The following is an 18,260-nucleotide window of genomic DNA, read 5'->3' on the forward strand; positions in this document are numbered from 1 at the left end:
GCATTGCGGACTTTGACCTTTCCACTTTTTGGATCAAGGATTCTGTATCCTCTAGATTCATAGCCAACAAAAATTCCCAGTTCACATCTGCAATTGAGTTTGGTCCTCTTTGCTTTGGGAATATATGCATAGGCCATTGAACCAAACACTTTGATACATCTTAGGGAAGGTTTTCTGTTGTGCAAAAGTTCAAATGGTGTCTTATTTGTTGCCTTGGTTGGCAATCTGTTTTGCAGGTAGTTAGCAGTAATCACTGCTTCACCCCAGCTTCACCCCAGAACCTGTCTGCTAGATTGGCATCATGTAGTAGACATTTGGTCATTTCCACTAGAGATCTGTTCTTTCTCTCAGCTACCCCATTGACCTGTCCAGTAAATGGAGGGGTAGTCTGGTGAGAAATACCATTTGATTTCATAAATTCTTTCATCTGGTTTGACATATATTCCCCTCCATTGTCTGACCTCAAACACTGGGGCTTCCTTCCAAATTTGTTGTTCACCAGTGCAATATACTCTTTAAATTTCTCAAACACCTGGCTTTTCTCGCTTAGAACATACACATAGCAAAATCGGGAGTAATCATCAGTGAAAGTCAGGACATACCTATTTCCACCTGAACTGACTGGTAACGGCCCACAAATATCTGAGTGCACCAGTTCCAAAATGCTCCCAGACTGTACACTTCCCCTTGCTGGAAAGGTTGGCTTGACTCCCTTGTTAAGAATGCAACACTGACATCTGCTGGCCATTTCTGGACATGCCCTTATATTAAATCCCTTGGTTACTTTCCTCATTTGGGAGTCAGTTTTAAAGTCTAGGCTTCGGTGGCCCAATTTTCTGTGCCGTAAGAAATCACAATTTTTGTGTTGGCAACTACTTGCCACGTTTGCTTGTGCAGTAGCACAGTCCACTTCAAAAAGTCCATCATCCCGCATGTGGGCATGATTAACTCATCACCTTTAGAGATGTAGCATGCTTTATTTTCAAAAATTGCTTTGCACCCCTTCTTGAGTCCATGCCCAATTGAAATCAAGTTGACTTGCATCTCTGGCATGAAAAGTGCATCATTTATCTTAACCTCATAAGCTTCAGTAGCAGAGCCACAAAGTATCTTTGCTGCCCCCTTGCCTGCCACACTTATCTTCCTTGAATCTGCTAATGTGACATCCGATTTGTAGCATGTGTCGAGTTCAATGAACAGATTGTGATCACAGATTATATTCTGGGATGCACCTGAGTCCAGGATGAAAGTGTGACCCTGTGTTCGCTCTCCTAAGGTAATGCTGTAGCTCTTGGCATTCCTACTGGCCCTTTCAGATAAGCCACCTTGTCTGTGCTTCTCCTCCCTTCTTTGTTTGTCGCCATAATTCATCCCTGTGTTTACTTCATTGCCATGGTGACCAGGTCTGTGTCCTCTGAGTTTCCTGCTCTTTGGATATGCTGATGAGTCACTGAGGCTACTTCGCTTGCTAATGCTGGAATTACTTTGCCTGCTGAAATGTGCCAGAGTGCCATCGCTTTCAAATTTCTCCTGCTGCAACTTTATATTAAAATTTCTCAGACTGGACATGACATAATCAACCTTCAGTTCACAGTGAGACAGTTCAAGAGTGACAATTAGGGGTTCAAAACTTTTAGGCAGGGATTGTAGGATTGCCCCAATTAGAATAGTTTCATTCAATTCACATTGGTTACTCTTCAAAAGCCTGTTAATTTCTAAGATATTTGCTATGTGGGCTTCAAAGTCTCCCCCTTCCTGCAGTTTGCTTTCACATAGCCTTTTATACAGGAGAAGAGCTGTGTTTGCAGAGACTTGGCCACATTGCTTTTTCAGTCTATCCCACGCTTCTGAGGCTAAATCAGTATCCCACACATAGATCAATAAATCATCGCTTATACTCAAAATTAAAAGGCCATACGAGTGTTGGTTTTTCTTGTCCCATGAGGCTTGAACAGCTTCATCTTGGGCTGGTCATTTCTCCGTGAGCACTTCAAAGATTCCTTTTGTGATGAAGATCGCTTTCATCTTGAGGGCCCAGGTTTCGTAGTTATTGCCATCCAGTTTGGGAAAAGAAGGAGCCATTCCTGAGTAGGCTGTAGTCACAGGATCCATACTGCAGTCTCTAACTCAGCTGCACTTTCAAAAATGAAAAATAAAATAAACTCTGCTTGTGCCTAGAAGCATGATGCTCCTGCTGGGCCCATAACCCTGTCAGAGGTTGTTGATTTTTACCCACAATAGGTAAAATAGCAGAGCACTAAGGAATGAGCACACACTCCAGTTACAGAGCAGGTAGCAGAGGATGGTTTGGATATTGCAGCTATTTAGAGAAAACACATGGAGATCCTTGTGTTCCCAGATGCTCTGGGAAGAGCATCTAGGCTCCAAGTTCCTTCCCTGGCACCTCCAAGATAGGGCTGAGAGAGACTCCTGCCTGCAGCCTTGGAGAAGCCGCTGCCAGTCTGTGTAGACAATACTGAGCGAGATGGACCTATGGTCTGACTCAGTATATGGCAGCATCCTATGTTCCTATGACTAAACACTAAACATTTATTGGTTAAATACACTTAGACAGGAAAGACCTATATCTAATCTAAAGGACTACATAGTGGATAGGTAAGGAGAGAGAGAGAGATGTTTCCATCTGCTCTCTAGGAGGAAAGGAAGGATTGTGACTCAGCACAGGAAGTGCTGCAGAGTCAGTTCAGGGGTCATAGAGTAGGGACAGATAGGGAGACCCTTACTCACTGTCTCTACTCCCAATGCCCCTAGTGGTCATTAGGACAGTTGGTGCAAAAGGTCGATGCACTGGAAGTTCATCTCCAACAGAAGAGTGTAAATTTTAGTCCTGAATCTTGATGTATTAGGGGAGGCCTTGCTAAAAAAAAATTGCTACGTAACCAAACATTTGCATAAAGCTCAGGTGAGGCTTTACCCAGACTGGGTTATATGATCAGACAAGAGAAACTCCAGCTGTAAGAGGTGCAAAGGAGAGAAACTGAAATGAGGTCAGGAATGGAGAATTTATCTCCTGAGCAGAGATCTCAACTAGCTTCTTGCAGAAAAGGGAGGCTGGGAGGAGAGATCAGTATATCAGAAAGGGGAATATAAAGGAGGAAGATAAACTATGTAGGTTGAATACGGCTGGGAGTCAGTGTTCCCTCTAACAGGGATTCCCAGATTTTGTTGACTACAACTCCCAGTATCCCCAGTGCTGGCTGCTCATGCCCACCACAGCACTGTGCATACCCTCTGCCTTACCCTGCCTATGCCTGATGACAGTTGGACTCACTCCTCAGACCTAGTGCTTTATTGATTGATTAAGTGCCGTCAAGTCGGTGTTGACTCTTAGCAACCACATAGATAGATTCTCTCCAGGATGATCTGTCTTCAACTTGGCCTTTAAGGTCTCTTAGTGGTGCATTCATTGCTGTTGTGATCGAGTCCATCCACCTTGCTGCTGGTCGTCCTCATCTCTTTCCTTCAACTTTCCCCAGCATTATGGACTTCTCACGGGAGCTGGATCTTCGCATAATGTGTCCAGAGTATGATAGTTTGAGCCTGGTCATCTGTGCCTCGAGTGAAAATTCTAGATTGATCTGTTCTATGATCCATTTGTTTGTTTTCCTGGCTGTCCATGGTATCCTCAAAAGTCTTCTCCAGCACCAAAGTTAAAAATGTTTTTTCTATCTTGCTTTTTCAAAGCCTAGCTTTCACATCCATAGAGTGTCACTGGAAAAACCATGGTCCAAACAATTCTAATCTTTGTAGGTGTAGACACATCACAGCACCTAAATATCCTTTCCAAGGCCTTCATTGCAACCCTACCAAGTGCTAGTCTGCGGCGTATTTCTTGACTGCTGGATCCTTTACTGTTGAAGGTTGATCCTAAAAGGCAAAAACTATCCACCACTTCAATGTCTTCATTATCAATTCTGAGGCTGGTTGCTGTACCCATTGTCATTAGTTTAGCCTTCTTTACATTTAGTTGTAATCCCATTTTTTCACTGTGCTCCTTGACTTTCATTACTAGAGCTTGCGGATCATCCGCATTCTCAGCTATCAGCTGAGTGGTGTCATCAGCGTAGCACAGGTTATTGATGTTTCTTCCTCCAACTTTAAAGCCACGCTCATCTTCTTCCAATCCAGCTTCTCTCAGTATATGCTCAGCATATAAATTGAATAAAGAAGGAGAAAGTATACAGCCTTGTCTTACTCCTTTGCTGATCTGGAACCAGTCTGTTTCACCATGTTCCGTCTGGACTGTGGCTTCCTGTCCTGTGTATAGGTTTCTCATGAGAACAATGAGGTGTTCTGGGATGCCCATTTTCCTAAGGATATTCCACAATTTGGCACGGTCAACGCAATCGAAGGCTTTTCTGTAGTCAATAAAGCACATATTGACTTTTTTCTGGTATTCTTTGGCTTTCTCAATTATACAGTGTGCATCAGCAATGATGTCTCTTGTTCCTCGGTCTCTTCTGAAACCTGCTTGAACATCTGACATTTTGCTTTGCACGTAGGGCTCTAATCTGTGTTGGATGATCCTGAGCATTATTTTGCTAGCATGTGAAATTAAGGATATTGTGTGATGTCTTGCACCATCTGTTAAATCTCCTCTCTTTGGTATGGGTATGTAGACTGACCTCTTCCAATCTGTTGTCCACTGTGTTCTCCAAATTTTCTGGCAGCGTTTGGTTAGAGCCTTGACTGAATCTTTTTCTATTGCCTGCCATATTTCTGCAGCTATTCCATCAATTCCTGTAGCCTTCCGACCTGGTAATGACCGGAGTGCTTATCTAACTTCATCTTCCCGTACTAGAGGTTCTTGCAAGATCTAGTAATGGAGGTATAATGTGATTTACTTTTTGTGGTTATTCTCACCCCTGCTTTAAATATTTATGCAACGGTTTGCCACAGGGTTTTGATATCAGGCACAGATGTAGGGCAGATTGGGAAGACTCTGAATATTTAATTTGAAACTGATAGGGCAATCTGTCCCTCTCGATTCTTATTTTGTAAAATTGAAAGGGAATTGAAGAAGAAAAACCCCCACATTATTTCCACCTGAAACATACAAACACAGCTCCAAACGAAAGCAAAGAAAGAACAAGAAATAATACATCTGCAGATCAAAGAACAACCAGTTTGTTAAAGCTAGAGGGCTGTTTCTCTCCCCCATTGCTAGAAGAAGGGAAGAAATGGCACTAACATACAGCAGAGATTTTCAGAATTCTGCAGAAACAAATGGACTCCGTGTTAGAGGCTTGTATTTCCCACTTGTGCTCAGGCAGCACAGACTGACAAGTCTAATATGAAATTCCAGTTGGAAGCTCATTATTTGCAGCAGATTTTTAGACTCTGAACTTTCATAGCAATTCTATTCTCAGCTGATATTTGCATCACAAGATAGGTTTCCTTCATCTTATTCTGCTATTCTGTCCCCTGCTAACCGAGCAAAGAGGCATCTTTTTAAAGTGGTGGTTCTCTTTATTTAGCAGGGGGGAGAGCAACTGGCCCTATCCATCCCCAGCACAGCATCCCCCCAGTGGCTGTTGCTGGTGTCTATCTTGTGCTTCTTTTTCTAGATTCTGAGCCCTTTGGGGACAGGGAGCCTATTTTATTTTATTTTATTTTATTTATACCTACGTTAAAAGCTTTGGGAGGTTTTGCTGAAAAACCTCCCAAATATTTTGGTTTATAGATATTCATCGTTGTATTCATATTCTCCATAGCTTGATCTAAGCACAAAACTGTTAAGTTTTCAGTAGTGTTCCTACTGTTATTGTCCTAGAGGAATACCTTTTCTTCCAGTGTATCATCTGTCTTCAGGTGCTCCTTCATTTTAGACAAAGCCTTTTTGAGTTCTTGAGTTGTAAATGAGCTTGAGTCAATATCAATATGGCCCAACCTTGCAGAAAACAAAAAAAGCATCACACAGAAGAACAACATTTCCACCTTAAAAGAATGTACAAGAACTGTTCCGCTGGCAGCTGATATATTGGCCCTGTTTACTTTATTTAGCACAAACATATAGAAATGTCCAGTGCTACAATTAAGGTTCCATTTTTTCATCTATTTTAAAATTGTTGTTTAAATATTCTTTTTAAATATATCTACTCGGCGGGGTGCCAGGAGTCGAAATAGACTTGATGGCACACTTTACCTTTACAGTCACAAAAGCCAGGATCTGACAATCCAGACTAAATCCACACCGATCACACTAAAATTGGTCCAAATGTACCTCCTCCCTCAGAGAACCTCTGATTCAGGGCTAACAGACATCCCATTCTATCATGCAGAATGAATTCCTAAGATATGACTCTTATTCCGGTGTACAGGTTCTCTTCAGAGGAATAAATCCTTTTAAATGACCACACACACACAACACTGGGAAAGGATAAGGACACGCAAATAGATTGAAAAAGGCACAGAAAGGCCATTAACAGGAGCTCGCAATACCTTTCTATGAACAAAGGCTGGAAGCTTTGGGATGTTTTAGTTTAGAAAAAAAATCATTAAGTGGTGACATGACAGGATGGCAGGAGAGTGCAGAGAGAGCATTTCCCCCTTCTGTCATAGACAATGATGTTTGTTTGGCATCAGATTCAGGACTGGCAAAAGGAAGTACTTCACACAGTACATGAACTACCGGGCAACTGTATATTGTTATGCCTCTCTAAAACAATTGATTTTACAGAAGAATGGGTGTTGGTATGTTTATTTTACTTGTTCATTTCAGTACTCTAAAGATACCTTCCCAAGAGGAAAAATTCTCAAACTATGCCAAGAATAACGGACATTCTTTTTTTCTGGACAGCTGTTCATTTCTCCCCTGGAGTCTCTCAGTCCAGAAGCCTCCTGCAAACATTCTCAATACATCCAAAAATTTAAAAAGCATCCCTTCAAAATCAAAGCAGAGCAAACAAACAAACCCTGCAAGTAATCCACATCCTAAATATCACCAGGAAAACAGCCTTCCCCTCATTGTAATTATATGATTAAGACTAAGACAACGCATGATCACCACCATCTGGCTTGTTTATAACATCAGCATCCTTAAGCTCTTCCATCAATAAATCCCTTCCTCGGGAGTATGAATTTGCATAATGTTTCACATTTCTCATAAAGAAAATGATCAAATAGAAAACCCCACCTGTAGTTCATATGCTTCTACTGAAACTTAGAAATAAAAACTTTCAAGCGTGCGTCTTCTAAGCCTTCTAGAATAAAGGTCTGAAAACTGGGGTCACTAAGAGGCTGAGTTATAAATCAGGAACTCAGGGGTTCAAATTTCACCTTTGCCATGGACTCGCTAGCTGACTTTAGGCAAGCCATTTCCTCTCAGCCGCAGCCCCTTCAATCACCATATGGGGATAATACCCACTTACATTTCACGTTTGTTGTATTCTCTTGATGAAATTCTTTCATGTGAAGTGCTTTGCACACTAGATAGAAAACACTACACAAATATTATTTTTATTGTATGGGTTGAATTCCCGATTGAAATTGTTCCCCTACAGTTCTTGACATCTGTTTAATCAGCCTACTGTCAGAAACCTTGACAAGGATGTCTTCTGTCTGGATGACTCCATTTTCAGAATGTCTCCTGAAAAAAAGATGCCTGATCTCTTTGACTACACCACTTCAATAAGCAGCCAGAGACACTGACTTCTGACTGCAGGCATTCTACAGTCCAACACACTATTGAACATATGAAGCTATCTTATAGTTACACTTATTTATTTATTTATCAAATGTGTATACCACCCCCAACTTTAATTGCTGGGCAGTTTACAACATAAAACAAGTTAAAACACAGAAGATAAAAACCTTAATATGGTTTATAACCACAGTCAAATTAAAAAACTGGGCTGAAGAAATAAGGCTTTAGGTACTTTTAAAAAGTGGTCAGAGAACGGGAGGTTCTTATCTCCACAGGGAGCGCATTCCAGAGTCTCAGGGAAGACTAATATTAGAGTCACACAATTGGTTTATCTAGCTCAACATCGTCTATGCTGATTAGCAGCAGCTCTCCAAGAAGGTTTCAGCCAAGAATGTTTCCCAACCCCACACCTCAAAATATCAGGGATTAAACCAGGAAGCTTCTGCGTGCAAAACCATTGAATCATGCATGCACATATACAAATCACAGGCTGGAATTGCAGTTGGTTTGCAGTGGCTGGTAGATGCAAAATACAGGAGAATCCAGTTATTCATGGGAGTTCTAGTCTGGGCGGGTGGGGCACGGAGTGCGAATCTATGAATAACGGGGCATTCACCTAATGGTGCAGAGGGGAAATGGCTAGCAAGCCAGAGGTTGCTGGTTCGAATCCTCGCTGGTATGTTTCCTAGACTATGGGAAACACCTAGATCGGGCAGCAGCAATATAGGAAGATGCTGAAAGGCATCATCTCATACTGTGCGGGAGTTGGCAATGATAAACCCCATCCTGTATTCTACCAAAGATAACCACAGGGCTCTATGGTTGCTAGGAGTCGACACCGACTTGATGGCACACTTTACCTTTAAAGTGAATGCAAATTGTGAGGTTAGATTCATGCACCATCCCAAATTGCCCCACAAATGGACAAAACGGGCCAACTAAGTTGCCCTACCATGTTCCACTGCTTTCAAGGAGTCTGAAGATGCCCTACAATTTTAAGAAAAATCAGCATTTTTTATCCTTTTTTAAAAAAATGAGCCAGTGGCTCCTGAAGTCAAAATGGCAGCCAGATATGACCTCTGGCTCTGCTTTTGGAGGCTCAGGTACAGGCGGTGGCTAGGGGTGCCTTTGCACAGCCTTGGCTAGTGTGCCTGCTTTGTTCCTTTCTTGAGAAGGCAAATCTGGGCACAGTTACCCACGCCTTAGTCACATCATGGCTGGATTATTGCAAGGTGCTCTATGTGGGGCTGCCCTTGAAGAATATTTGGAAAAATCTATTTTTGTTGCAAAAGTGCAAAATGTGGCAGCTAGGATTTTATCTGGAGCTGCCCGCTGGAATCATATTGCACCCATTTTGAAAGAGCTACATTGGCTGCCAATTTGTTTTCTTGCTGTTTTTGACCTTTAAAGCCCTTAACAGTTTGGGCCTTGGATACCAGAGGCTCCACCTACTCCCAAGGGATTCTGCCCATTTGACAAGGTCATCGGAGGGGGCTCTGCTCGATGTGCCAACTGTGAGAGAGGCTCATCTGTAGTGTTCCCTCTAAGGTGTGCACTCACACATTTTTTGATGTCCGCTCATTTCATTTTAGATCCCGCTCATGTTGAACCAGGAAGGCACCAATCTGAAGGTATGTGAGCACACACTGACTTGATACTGCCACCCAGAACAAAACTCATTCCACCCACACAAAAATTAAAAAAACAGAGAGAACACTGCTCAGCTGTTGTGCTTATGGGACAGGGCCTTCTCAGTTATTGCCCTCAGACTTTGGAATGCTGTCCTGGTGGGCATCAGTAGTTTGGGAGACACACCAGCTGTCAAAATCTATGTGCTCTTGTGTACAAACAGAAGCACACGGCTGAGGAATGATGTCATGGGGACCACATGGGGCGCTGACATCATGGGAGCTCTCAGAATGGTCAGAACCAGGGGGAATGCCCTCACCCCAGAAGTTTGCCCCCCCCAACCTTCCACCCCACCCTAGAATATGTCCAGGCACATGCTGAAGGTGGGCTTGTGACCCCTCTACAAATACACCTCACCACCCTGGACCAATAGGAGCAGATTTCAGAGCCTGAAAAGGCCCAACGGCACAGGCATGATAATAGGTTGGCAGCCATTTTGTGTAAATACATTGGTCAAAACAGGGTCAGGTAATCCCTCCATGAACAAGCCCCACCACCCTGGGCCTATGTACAAGTCCCCACCACTTGCTGGCATGGCTAACAAATAAACTCAAAGAAGCTTTAAAGGAGAAGACTTCCTTCAGAAATTGGAAGGTCTGCCCAAATGAAGAGAATAGAAAGTAACACAAACTCTGGCAAAACAAATGCAAGGTGAAGGTGAAGATACCCAAATCGGAGCTCATGAGGAGGAGCAGTGCTGAGTGAATTTTTATCAGCACTAAATTCTACATTGGATCCTACAAAACTGGCGGGGGCGGGGGAGGGCTAGGGATTAAGGCTTTCATGGTTACCACTTACATTCTGAGATATGTACATAAAGTGCAACACTTTTTCTTTTTCAAAGCAAGTATTTTTTTTCTCCGTGTCTCACAATATAAACATTTATGGGATATATCCTCAGGTTGCAATCCTATGCCCAAAACAGTTACCTTGGGGTACGCCCCCATTGGTTCATTAAAGCTTTACTTGGAAATTGTATAGAATGGTTGCAAACAGGGCTGCTATGATTTAAACCATGATTTATACACAATTTAAATCACTAGTCAAGAAGATGCTATTTAATTGCCATTTTCTAGTAAAAGTACATTCTTGTTGTCTAGTATAATATTAATATGTATTCAGAGATCATAATGCTGTTTCATTTGGGCAACCAGGCCTTGCATTTCTTTGTTGCACTGTTCGCATTTTTGCACACATGCCTGTCTCACCCACAGGTACAGGAACTTCATAAAAATATTCCCAAGTGGGGGGTCTCTTAAGCATGCTGCCATGATAGGCATTTCTCTTCTAAAATGGAGAATAAACTTAGAAAAGGTTTCCTCCATGTTCTTGCTCCTTGCCCAGATCTATTCCATACCCCCAAATCCTCTAGTCATTCTTTGGCCTTCTTTAGGCCGATTCAGACAATATGCTGTGCAAGTGTACACATGTTGGTGTGAATTACTGTACCTGAGTTCATATTGGCCCTTCAAATGCATGGTACAGATAGGAAGTATACTGCTGTACCTGTGTTCAACCTAAGACTACCTGTGCACAGATTTGTATCTGTGTGTACACTCACTGTACAAGTGTTGAACATAATGTCTGTGTGGAGGAACAGCTTTCCCACCCCTCTACCATGAGTGACAGATCCCAGTGCTACCTCCACATGTGGAGGAACAGCCCTCTATTCTTCCTAACCTTCTTACTGCTGCCACCAAATGGACTTTTGGTATGGCTGGGTCCAGTACAACAGCCCTTCCACACACACCCCCAAACCAAACCAAACCAAACCAAACACACACACACACACACACACACCCCTCAGTAGTGTAGAAAGGCTTATAGGCTTGGGGTGAAGACAATCAACAAGCTTCTAGTTTGTTTGGTGTTGTGTTGTTTTTTTTTAAAAACCCACAAGAATTTACATTTAGAAAAATTGGTTCAATTAAAATGTTACTTTAAAAAATACAAATTCAAAAAAATTATTAACAGAGCAGGTCAGGGAAAATAAAAACTGGGAAAACACATCTACTACTGACTCTATACTGGTCCTTACTCAAGAGTCCTCTGTGCTTCCTTGTCGGCTTCTGGCCTGCTGGGTAGTTCTGATTACAGCACAGGTCAGGGGCTCAATCCAACCTGGCTCTTCTTTTTCTTCTTAGTGATTTTAGATGAGTTTCCCCCTCCAGCAGACTGGCTTCCAGGACTCTGTCTTCTTCAACCTTCAGCTCCAATTCTCTCCAACAGACTTGACTTCTCTGCCTTCCAAGATTGTCTTTCAAGACTCTCTCTCAGGACTCGGTTGACTTCCCTTCTAGGTCTTTGTCTAGCAGACTCTTGACTTCTCTGTCTCTCAAGACTCTCTCTTGGACTCCTTAGTCCTCTCTCCTGCATTCTTGACTTCAGCTTCCAGGTCTCTGTCTCTCAGGACTCTGATTTCTCTTCCAGGACTCTGACTTCCCTCTCTAAACACTCCCAATATATACAGTTTCTCTGGCCCATCAGTTCCTCAGCCCAGCCAATCAGAACAAACAAAAAATTTCCTCCATTTTTTAAAAAAATCTCTTTTCCCTCAAAAAACCAACTGTTAAAATGCTAAACCCAATGTGAAACTACAGAAAAACGAGAATGAACTTTTGATGCTGCATCTTCTCCATGCACAAGGATTTGAAAGCACAGAAATCCTATTTACAATACTGCAGAGTTTTTGTGAACATAACATAACAATTCATTTATCAGGGCTTATTTACAAGAAGAGGTTTGGGAATATTAATAACAATACAGGGCATTATATACAGAAACCCAAGAGGTCAAGGCCTCATTTTTTCACAGTGTGAATGAACCTAATGTCTTTGCACTACTTGTAGAGAGGGGCAAGAGCCTGACTGTGTATGTGTGTGCATGCACATAGCATGTACACCACCTGCAGAATAAGATTAATCAGACCTGTTAGCTCTCATCCCATAGTCTGCTGTTAACAAGTTCACATAATATAATTTGGAGTTATGATTAACATTCATGGCGATGATGATGATGATTTATTCGATTTCTATACTGCCCTTCCAAAAATGGCTCAGGGCGGTTTACACAGAGAAATAACAAATAAATAAGATGAAACCCTGTCCCCAAAGGGCTCAGAATCTAGAAAAAGAAGCACAAGATAGACACCAGCAACAGTCACTGGAGGTACTGTGCTGGGGGTGGATAGGGCCAGTTAATCTCCCCCTGCTAAATAAAAGAGAATCACCACATTAAAAAGGTGCCTCTTTGCCAAGTTAGCAGGGATGAGCAAAGATGATATCTTTGACCTATGTTCTTTTTGTAAAATAAATTGGTTTAAGAAAAAAATTTTAAAATCTGATTTTTAAAAAAATCATTGGTTTCTTTCAACCCTGGCTGCAATTCTATGCAACCTTTACTTTATCAGATTTGAAAATTAAGCCATAGACCTGACAAAGAATTGATGCTGAAGATCTCTCCTTTCAATACTACTATCAGCCAAGTTTAAAAAACAAAATAAACAACCAACAGCAAACAAAACAAGTTGTTCTAGTAAGAACTAATCAGCCTACTTTCCTTTCACTGTCTCTACATCTGGACTAAATTTGGTACAAATCAAGACCCACAAGTTAGATCTCTTGAGCCTCAAATGTTCATATGTCCACCATCTTGGATTAGGGTGGATGCCGTCATTACAAACTACACCATTGAGGTGTCCCTGTGTGTCACTCACTACAGATATTCCAAATTTTGTTCAAATTGGTTAGACAGTCTCCATGTCAGTGCACTTGCACCTCAAACGTATATGCATCCTCCATTTTGAAGCGAGGTGGGTGACATCACAAACTACACCATTGGGGAATCCCTATATGTCCATTCAGCTGTAGCAAATTTGGTTCACATGGGTTAAACTGTCCACAAGTTAGTGCACTTCGGCCTCAAAAGTTTACATTTCCACCACCTTGAATTGGGGTGGATGACATGGTCACAATTTTTGCCATTGATGTGTCCCTATGTGTTCCTACAGCTGTAGCAAATTTGGTTCAAATCATTTAAGTGGTTTACAAGTTAGTCCACTTACACCTCAAAAGTTTACATGTCCACCATCTTGAATCTGTGTGGACAACATCATCACAAACTATGTCACTGAGGTGTCCCCATGTGTCACTCACTGCAGCTGTACCCAATTTGGTTTGAATACGTTAGTCAGTCAACAAATTAGTCTGCTTGTACCTCACTTGTTCACGTGGCTGCCATCTTGAACTGGAGTGGATGACATCACACACCACGCCATTTGAGCATCCCTATAATGGCACAGTGGGAAATGACTTGCCTAGCAAGCATGAGGTTGCCGGTTCGAATCCCCACTGGTCTGCTTCCCAGACTATGGGAAGCACCTATATCGGGAAGCAGTGATATAGGAAGATGCTGAAAGGCATCATCTCATAGTGCACAGGAGATGGCAATGGTAAATCCCTCCTGTATTCCACCAAAGAAAAACCACAGGGCTCTGTGGTCACCAGGAGTCAACATCAACTTGAGGGCACACTTTACTCTAGTGTCTCTTCAGCTGTAGCAAATTTGGTTCAAATTGGGTTAGGCAGTTCACAAGTTAGCCCACTTTCGCCTCAAAAGTTTACGTGTCCACCATCTTGGATCGGGGTGGATGACATCATCACAAACTACACCATTGAGGTATCCCTATTTGGTTCATATTGGTCTAGGCGTTGCAAAGTTGATGGGGGGAACACACAGACGGACGAACACACAGAATGCCAGGTGATCTCATAAGCCTACTGGAAAGTCGGCTAAAAACTGGTATAAGGACTATAGAGAGCTGCAGCGACTTGACTATTTTGGACTTGCTCCAATTAATGGCAGAAAAAGCTGAAGGAGCTAGCAACAGGCTTTCCTTAAAGTCCCCAGAACAAAGAAGAAAGGAGGTGGGTGTTTGTTATGAAAAGAACTCCCCAGAAGAAGTGCCAGTCCACCATATCCCATCCCTTTCCCATCCACCCCCTTTTATTAGATCTCTGAACATTACTAAGATTTGCTAGTGAAATTTTAAAAGAGGGGAAAAAGGAAAGGAAAAGAGAAAAGTTCCCAGCAAAACCTGGAGCCCCACCATAGCCACACAAACTGCAATTCCTGGAGCAGTAAAATCGTGTGTGTGTGTGTGTGTGTGTGTGATGTTGCATATGTTACTGAATTCAAAATGATGCCTGCAACTTATAGTTAAATGGGTAACATGCCAGCTGTAGGTGGAGATCTTTGTGGGACTGTGCCTACTTTGCCCCTACACCAATGGGTGGCAGGAGATTTTACATTACCCTCCCCAGTAATGCTAGCAAGAACTGTAGTTCAGCCTTCACTATCCAATTAGCAAGGCCCCAGGATCTTCCTGGAAAATGGGAAGTGGGACTGGTTGAGATAAGTGCCCACACAGCTGGGACACTGTTAAAGCAGATATTGGGGTGGGGGGGGTGAATGTGCGGGGTCTGGGTATACACGAGAAACCATATTAGTGTGAGATTCTTCTGAGCTGTCCTGTCAGGACCCCATAGCACTGCCCTCTTGAGATTCTTCAGAGCTAGCTGATTAAGAACCTATAGCCAGATCAACAACAGAAAGTTGTCTTTGTAGTGGACCTGACTTCATATTCAACGGTTCATCTGCACCCCGTGGATCAGCAGTATTTTCTGCTTCTGCAGATGGGTTTGTTTGAGACAGCTCGGTAGGATCATCAGACAGTATGGAAGGGTTTTTTAAAGAAGTGGCAGCGGATGGCTTTTGACCCCTACATGTGGTCTTTCGCACACACCACCAGATTTGGTGGTGCGTCAGCATTGCCTGGCTCCTCATCAGCAAGTTCTAAAATCAAGAACATGATGGAGTTAGAAAATTATAAATCAGCCCACCCCACAAGGTTGTACTTTATTTATTTAAAATATTTACACCCCACCCCTGCATTACTCTACTGCTTGGGGGTGGATCACAACCTTAATAAAAAAAGATACAATGTAAAATAAAACTAATAAATTTAACCAAATTAAACTAAACAAGCTAAAAGACCACACTAAAACCATAATTGTAATTTTAATTTATTTTTTAAAAGTTTCAAATTGTAAATTATTTAAAAAGCTAAAAAAAATCCTGAGAACTATAAAAACTACAGCATTTTAAAAAATGTGTTTCTAATTGGTTTCTAAAAACATTGAGTTTTTATTCTGAATACTTTAAAACTAGTGCCCCAGGGGATACTTGAACTCACAACCATGGCAGTGCTTTGTGTTGTGCTTTTGTACAAGTACCCTATGCTATCCATTGCACATGTGGAAAAATTCTATTTATTAATAACTTTGAAAAGTCATATTAAAAACATGGGTTTTTAACTATTGATGGAACACACACACACACACAAATATATTTAGAAATCTATGTCTGAACATCAGTGAGAGTGAAACTAACTAATTTTTTTTAATTGAGAATGTATGTAGCATATTTATCCATAACCTTATTGTGACATTCCCCATCCCCTTATGTTGTGTGATGCTGCAACAGAGTTTAAGTTAGTATACCCTGCTCCAGATTACAAGCTGGTGAAGCAGGACAAGTAATATGAGGAAGGAAGAAAATTGTATTATCAAATAGTAGAATAGAAAGAGGAGAAACATGCTCCAATAATAACTTTAAACACACACACAGAGCACAAAACAAAACAACTTTGAGAATACTAAAGAGGGCAAAAGGGATGTAATATACTATACATTCCTCCAAGTACCACAAAACAGTATTTTACCCTCCCAACCACCACGGAGACAAGGTAGGCTAAAGGAGTAACTTTTCCAAGGTCATCAGCAACTGGCCTTCATAGCTGAGCAGTGATTTGAACCTGCCATTTCTAGTCACTACACAATTGCAGAAACACAACTCCTAGAAGCAGTACCAGATGCTTTAAAGCAGGCCTGCATTCTGACAAAGGGCCAGATTTTATCCACATTCTATGTTGAGGGTCTCAGCTCTCACACACACCCCAGGGGCCAGCATCTAGAGCAAACAAGTGAGTTTGTGCTAGCTTAAGAAGTTTAACTTAGTTGCACCAAACCCCCACCCACCCACCCACCGCTGGATTATCACAAGAGCATTCTTGCACAAATGTTCCCATTTAGACAGATGTGGCATACCAAATTTGTACAAATGTTGCACACAAACACAAGCATTGTTCCATTTAGTAGCACAACACATTAGCTAGAACCATTTTGCATTCAGACGCTTTGATGTCAGCCAGGGGTGCAGTTTGATGAGTCTGCTTTAAAAAACTAGAACCTTTTCACTTGTCTACAGAGATAGAGGCCTTGTGAAACACTTAAAAACCTGGCAATAGAACAAGTTAGCTTTTGAACACAAGTCAGCTAGAGTTTTTAATATGCCTTTTCTAACACCACATTCACTGGAGAAAGTAATGAATGGGTAACACAGAGGGCAAAGTTACATGTAAAGTTACACTTACAACATAAAGAACATGAATCAATGCAGAGTTGTAACATATTACATATTTGATATTCTATGTAGAGTGTCGAACACAGTAGTGTATGTACTTGAGAAGGCAAACTTTCACACCGGTACCCTGATATTGTAATGTTTGTCCAAGACCATGGGCAGATTGTGTAAACATCTGAAAAAGAAAGCAACAATATAATGAATCAGTTACTTCAATGTGTTTGCTAATTGCTCAATGTAAAATAATATTTCCCATTAAAATAATGCAGTTTTTCCCTTAAGGTGCAGATAACTACCAAAATTCCCAAAAGGGAGAGAGAGGAGAAGAGAGCTGGTCTTGTGGTCCCTTAGCTAAGCAGGGTCCGCCCTGGCTGCATATGAATGGGAGACTACATGTGTGAGCACTGTAAGATATTCCCCATAGGGGATGGAGCCACTCTGAGAAGAGCATCTAGGTTCCAAGTTCCCTCCTTAGCATCTCCAAAATAGGTCTGAGAGAGATTCCAGCCTGCAACCTTGGAGAAGTCAGTGAAGACAATACTGAGCTAGATAGACCCATGGACTGACTCAGTATATGGCAGCTTCCTATGTTCCTATGAGAGCTCTGCAGGTGTGGCTCCCTAAAACATCTCCCTAAAGCTCTGCTTCCCAGAATACAAAGCTATAGTACTGCCCTATGCAACTTCTAAAGTGGCAGTCTGCCCAACACATGGCTGTTTCTACAGAGAAACAATAGGTAGGTTATTTTGCCCTAAATAATTAGTGACTTGTTCAAACCAACGTGGTCATCATAAACGTTTGTAGACTAGAATCAGCTGCATCACATGCATCTGATTCTAATCGAGAACAGCTCATGCTGAAACTAGAAAATAAAACATGGGCCCTCAGCAGTTTGTGAAAACTTTAAAGACTCATATGCCTAAAATTTAAACTAGTAAAATAAAAATGCAGGCCTGCAATTTAAGCAATGGGGAAAAATTAATTCAGCACAAGATTGGGGAAGCTCTCTTTACCTGAGCATTAAGCACCCCGCCTCCCAACTTTATATACCAACACTTTCAAATATACAAGTTACGTTTTTAACCTTGTCTACAGAAGCATGTGGCTGAGGAATGACATCACGATGACCACATGGGGTGCTGACATCATGGGAACTCTCAGAAAGTCTTTACGTCACTGGAAATGGTTCAAGAGAGCCCTTAAAACCTATCTGTTTGGCCTGGCCTTCCAGGGCTTTTAAATGATTGACAAACTTTTAAAATTGTTTTAAATTGCTGCCCTGGTTCTCCAGGGTTTTTTAGCTGTTTGAATTGTTTATTCTGTTTTTATAGTTTGATTTTAACTGTTAACTTGTTTTAATTGTTTTTACCTTGTTGTAAACTGCCCTGAGCCATTTTGGAAGGGTGGTTGGTAGGTAGGTAGG

At 41.8% G+C, this 18,260-nt stretch overlaps 1 protein-coding gene across 1 annotated transcript in view; it reads right to left on the reverse strand.

The window, feature by feature from the left end:
* The window catches only part of LOC128340152 (nucleotide exchange factor SIL1-like), a 32,735-nt gene that overhangs the window by 10,181 nt on the left and 4,294 nt on the right, over positions 1 to 18,260 (reverse strand). Inside the window, exons 2-3 of the mRNA XM_053284958.1 lie at positions 16,936 to 17,012; positions 5,803 to 5,911 (exon numbers count right to left, since the gene is read on the reverse strand). Coding sequence (XP_053140933.1) covers positions 5,803 to 5,911; positions 16,936 to 17,012 — 186 coding nt within the window. The remainder of the gene's footprint in view (positions 1 to 5,802; positions 5,912 to 16,935; positions 17,013 to 18,260) is intronic.

Source organism: Hemicordylus capensis, chromosome 1, assembly GCF_027244095.1.
Source record: "Hemicordylus capensis ecotype Gifberg chromosome 1, rHemCap1.1.pri, whole genome shotgun sequence".
Taxonomy (NCBI): Eukaryota; Metazoa; Chordata; class Lepidosauria; order Squamata; family Cordylidae; genus Hemicordylus; species Hemicordylus capensis.